The 6,000-nt window shown below is 37.6% G+C and overlaps 1 protein-coding gene across 1 annotated transcript; it reads left to right on the forward strand.

Annotated features, from left to right (window-relative positions):
• Positions 1-4,393: 4,393 nt before the first annotated feature.
• Positions 4,394-6,000, forward strand: LOC149577870 (chalcone synthase 7-like). Its single transcript, XM_089826147.1, has 2 exons — positions 4,394-4,643; positions 4,732-6,000. The coding sequence occupies exons 1-2, from the start codon at positions 4,466-4,468 to the stop codon at positions 5,724-5,726; spliced, it is 1,173 nt and encodes a 390-aa protein (XP_089682273.1). The 5' UTR covers positions 4,394-4,465; the 3' UTR covers positions 5,727-6,000.

The raw sequence follows: 6,000 nt of genomic DNA on the forward strand, positions 1-6,000 counted from the left end.
AGATTTATTAATAATATGTGAAGCGGTTAAGTTTTTGGCACTATTTTCGGCATACCCGATTTGGGGTTTATTGAGAAGTTGGTGGATCTTTGAAGTATTGGTTGTTTGATCTTAAAGATCTGATTAGAGGCTTGAAATATCATATAAAATCAGAAAAGGGACATTTTAGAATAAGATCACCTTGAAAATAAGAGGAAGGAGATTGACCTTTAGATATGATATTGATTGTTGTACAACTATTAGAATCACATAAGATTATAGGTCTAGAACTCTATGGTTTGTAATTTTAGTCATTGAAAATCTTAAATGCAAAGGATACTATCAAAAAAGTTGGCCTAGTTATGGACATTTTTAAAAAATCATCCTAGTTTTTTTAACTCCAATTAATGCTTAACAAGAACATACATTATTATCAAATTTCTTTTCTTTTCATATACAACACACTATTTTCTCAAAATTTAAATAAAAATCATTCACATTAACATCTTTACACTCACAAACACACTATAGTATGTTTAATATGCAATGTTATCGCTTGCACATACTATCAGAGGTCTACATTGAACATGGTAGAGTTAAAGACAAACTGAGAAACCATAGAAAACATTTAATAAAGTCACCATGAAACAAGAATGGGAAAACCCAAATGGGAAAATTAGTAATTCCAATAATAAATCCCAAAATGTGTACACTTTAACAATGAATCAAATGTTACAATGTCACAAAGAGAAAGATAGAGGAGTTTATGTGACTATTGCAAGCAAGGATAAAATACCAAAATGATGTTAGCCCACACAATACATGGAAAATCCACCAAGACAATACAATAAAGCACTAATAAAAAATTACATTCACGTAACATTGTGAGTGAAATTGAGTGTGCAACTCAAAACAACATGAATGAGCTCAAGGGGGAGCTAGTAGCAACTATTAAGGAGTTGGCCTAACTCCTGGTGTCTTGGTAGCATTGGTCTTTTTTGTTTGTTTAAGTTTTAATGTTCTGTTTCTAGTTAGGTTTATGTGGTTTTCGACTTATTTTTTTGGGTTTTGTCAATGAGTTAGTTGGTTTTGTCCAACTCTGAACCTTTTTGGAGATTTATTGCAATATCTTTTGTAAAACTTAATGGGGTTTCAAGTCCATTTAAAACCTATTTCAACCTTTTAATACAAAACATTCTAAGTGATATTGGTTACACAAGTGGGAGTAATCACCACTTTGTACCGGGGAATACATCTTTCTAGTAGCATTAGAGAACATGCCCACACACATCAAACAATGTAACTTCAATGATCTCAAACATATGCACATCTATATTATTTTTATGAATGCAACAATATTATTAGCTACTTATAATTTCTATATTCCTTCCCATTATGCACAATATTTTCTATTATGTGGGGTCACAAAGTAAAAAATTCTAGGTTCATGTAATGTCATTTTAAAAAATGGTTCCAACAATGCCTCACAACCACATAGCTTTTCTTAAAAGGTTAAGAAATAAGCAAATTGAGGGCATAAGTCATTAACCCAAATAATCTACTATAATAGTTAATTTCATTCCTCGTTACCCAAATAACTATCTCTTTTCAATAATTACCATGTAATACATAATTATTTCTCTACAAAAGGAAGCATTTCAATATTAAAATGAGATTTCAAGATATACCAAACATTATCTATTTCTTTTACTTCCCCATCATGAAATAAGCGTAAGAATACAATGCACCCAACTCCACAAGGAGCAACACTATAGGCACTCAAGGCCAAACATGGATACCAATTAACTCCTCAAACTAAGGGGTCACATATGTAGTCAAACCATTCCTATGCTTTTGAAAGCCATGTTTTAAATATGCTTATGGTTTAGTTCATCTATGAACATTGTTACACATAAATTAAAACATATTTGTCTTTTTTTTGTTGCCATTTTTTTCCATAGGTTGTAAACTTACCATTGACCACCACAAGTTGTCGGTATTGTTATCTTGATTTTTGGTACATTCTAGTTGGCTTTAGCATCAACTAGTGGTTTGTTAAATTGGGAGAAATGTTTATTTGTTATGTAAAAAGTATCTTCTATTTGAAGGAAGCTCTGGGCTTCAGAATTATGAGAAACTCATGGTGTCTAATCTGTAAAAAATTAGAAGATCTTAGGATATCTTGAACATGAAGAAACTCTAACAAGCTTATCGTGGATTTATAAGTTTAATATTCAACTGAATTCTTATGTATCAATCATTTTTTGTGAAACAACTTCTATGTTAGCTTATGCTAATAAAACAAAGACTTTATAAAGCCTATTGAATTTCATCATCAAAATATTCAAATAGAAAATACTAATGTATATAGGAAAAGAAAAATATACACGTGCTTATTATGCCCAATACAAGATTATATTGAGAAATTGAAAAATCTTATTGAGTAGTTAGTCAGATGACTTGTATATGGTTTAAGATCATGTTTATATTAGAACAATTTATTAAGTGGACCAATAAAAAAATTTGGGTTATTAATACCTCTCAAACACATTTTCATAATTATTAATTCCACAACCATAGACATAGGTGAAAATGTCACTTTGCATTTACGTGCCTATACCATAAGTACATTATTTATCTACTACTAATTAACATTACATGTTGATGACGAACATAGTAAAAATAACCCATTTTCTTAAATGACCTTTATCAACATAATATGATTTTATATGATCTCCATTAATATTATATAATTCTATATATTCATCATCAACACAAAATGATTCTATATGCCAGGACTATGTAAATAAATTTATATATAAATCAAATATGTATCAAATATTCCAAGCTAGGGGAAGCAACCCAATAGTCAAACAAGCTAACTTTGTGCACCTACATATTCTAAAACACAAGTCATAGTTTGATGACTTTTTCAATTCTACTATGCATATGAGTGAATTACATGAAGCTAAGGTTTTAGCTTTTGGATATTCATGGATCCCTGTATAGAGATTGGCAACCACCAAGTGGACAAAAAATGACATTTTCAAAGTATCACTTGATATCCACGATGTTCTTTCTCCAATAGTTGTTCACTAAAAAAATGAACAACTTGTGCTGAAATACCTTGGCAATCTTAATGAAATGTCCTAGTATTGGTGCACAAATGCTCCAATCACCAACTATATAAGCTAAAAAATGATTGACCGTTAGTACATGTGCGACTTGCTATTCGTACACGGGTTATCATTTTTTAGGCTCCTTTAAAAGCAGTAAACAGGAGATTGACATGAGAAAAAGGTCATGATTATTAGACCCCCTAATAATTATTGGGTCATTTTCCCTACTCAATACCCATTACAATATCTATTATGGATCATTGTATTTATACTTTAAATAAAATATATAATTCTCCCCCAAATTTAACATTACCGAAACTTTATTAGACATACCCAATGCACTCTAAGGTGTGATAGCTAGGGGAAACGAGCCAGCTGCTGCCCATGTTTGTATTATTGTCGTATCTATCGCCACCTTTCCCCCCAATTATCGTTCATTAAAAGCCCCAAAAACTTATCGCACATGTATTAATAGTCAATTACACATATGCTACTAGTTGATCATTTTTTAGTTTTCTTGGTTGATGATTGGTCCATTTGTGCAAAAAGTACTAGTTTTTAGGTGAGGAGCTATTGGGGGGTCTAAGTGGCGGGTTTCAAGCAAACATTTTAATATGACACTTATCGATCACTTCTCACTCTACGAGTTCTACAGAGAGCTTTGCAAATGTGAGAAAGTTAAAAGATTATATTTAAGCTCTTCACTCACCTGTGAAGACTCACAGGAAAATTGGCAAATTTCAATGTACGAAGTTAGAACTATAGGTAGGTATGCAAAGTTAACCTACACAAAATTAGCCTAGACCGCTACTAAATCTTGTCCCCTTAGTTTAGTTATGTCATGATGTGTTTTAACCGAGACGGATCTGGGTTGTATGCGACCGAGAAGCGAAGTCGGAAAAGATGTTAAAACTGCCTGTCAACGCAGATGACCAAAATATTAATGTCACCAACTCAACATTTCAATGAGGATTGGCTAAGACCATCTTCTTTATCTTTCAAACAATTTCAACCGTTCATCTTATTAGACTCTAGCGCGCTGAGTTCTTACAAAGAGGAACATAAGGTCCGCATAATAATTTGGTAGAAGCGAAGGTAGTTGAAAACATTTATTTTGAAAGGAATTCCGACAACTTTGCCCCAACAACTGCACTGCAGTTCCATGGCGGTGAGAGAACAACGTATGCCTCTCGCAAAACCCACTGCCAACCCACGTGCCTCCCAATCTAACCGCATCTTACATCTACTCTTCCCAAATCCAGCCTATTTCAACCCTTTTGGCTTCTGACCTCTACATCTGATTCGGGGCCTTCTTGAGCTTGAAGATTAGTCTCATCCATACTGTGAGTCTTCCTGTCAGAGAAAAAATGGTGGATGTAGAGGCACTCAGGAAGGCACAGAGGGCCGACGGTCCTGCCTGCGTTTTGGCCATCGGCACTGCCACTCCTCCTAACGCAATCGAGCAGAGCGAGTACCCGGATTATTACTTCCGCATCACCAACAGCGAGCACAAGGTCGAGCTCAAGGAGAAATTCAAGCGAATGTGTAAGCCCAATTACCACATTTACATAGTTTAATACTCATTGATTTGCATTTCTGTGTCTTGATAGTTACAATGAATTTGATGTCGCAGGCGAGAAGTCGATGATTAGGAAGAGGTACATGTATCTCACGGAGGAGATACTGAAGGAGAATTCCAATTTGTGCGCCTACATGGCCCCCTCGCTCGACGCTCGACAGGATATGGTGGTTGTCGAAGTTCCCCGCTTGGGAAAAGAGGCGGCGGCGAAGGCGATAAAGGAATGGGGTCAGCCCAAATCTAAGATTACTCACCTCCTCTTCTGCACAACCAGCGGCGTCGACATGCCCGGCGCTGATTATCAGCTGACCAAACTCCTCGGCCTCCGCCCTTCCGTGAAGAGAGTGATGATGTACCAGCAGGGCTGCTTTGCCGGCGGCACGGTCCTCAGAGTGGCCAAGGATCTCGCTGAAAATAACCGCGGAGCCCGAGTACTGGTCGTTTGTAGTGAAATCACCGCCGTCACTTTCCGCGGCCCGTCGGACACCCATCTCGACAGTCTGGTCGGGCAGGCTCTTTTCGGCGACGGCGCGGCGGCGGTGATCGTGGGAGCAGACCCTGTCCCTGAAATAGAGAAGCCCTGCTTCCAGCTCCTCTGGACCGCCCAGACTATTCTCCCCGACAGCGAGGGCGCCATCGATGGGCATCTGAGAGAGGTCGGTTTGACATTCCATTTGTTGAAGGACGTTCCCGGGCTGATCTCGAAGAACATTGAAAAGGCTCTGGTGGAGGCATTTCAGCAGTTCAACATCTCCAACTGGAACGATCTCTTCTGGATCGCCCACCCGGGAGGTCCGGCAATTCTGGATCAGGTGGAATCGAAATTGGAGCTGGACCCGAAGAAGATGAAGGCCACCAGGCACATTTTGAGCGAGTACGGAAACATGTCGAGCGCGTGCGTGCTGTTTATCTTGGACGAGATGAGAAAATCGTCAAAGGAAAGCGGATGTGCGACCTCGGGAGAAGGACTGGACATGGGCGTTCTGTTTGGGTTCGGGCCGGGTCTGACGGTGGAGACGGTTGTTTTGAAGAGCGTTCCTCTTCAGTAATCGCAGCTTGAATGGGGGCGTGGAATGTTTGAAAAATTGTTTGAGTGTAAGGTGTTAGAGTGATACGTTGGATGATTTTTTTGGGTCCAAACTGAATAGTAGATTAGTGAGTGGGATATAATTACGTTTCCTAGCAAATCGGAAACTGTTATATGGTTGGTGTGGTGTGGAATATCTCGTCTCCATAGCTGCATGAGAAGGACTATGCGCTATGGATATATATTGGGGAAGATTTTGTTTAAATAAAATGAAATGTAAGACATGGAATGGAAAA

Source organism: Cupressus sempervirens, chromosome 1 (genome assembly GCF_028749045.1).
Source record: "Cupressus sempervirens isolate cs-2001-9-10 chromosome 1, ASM2874904v1, whole genome shotgun sequence".
Classification (NCBI taxonomy): Eukaryota; Viridiplantae; Streptophyta; class Pinopsida; order Cupressales; family Cupressaceae; genus Cupressus; species Cupressus sempervirens.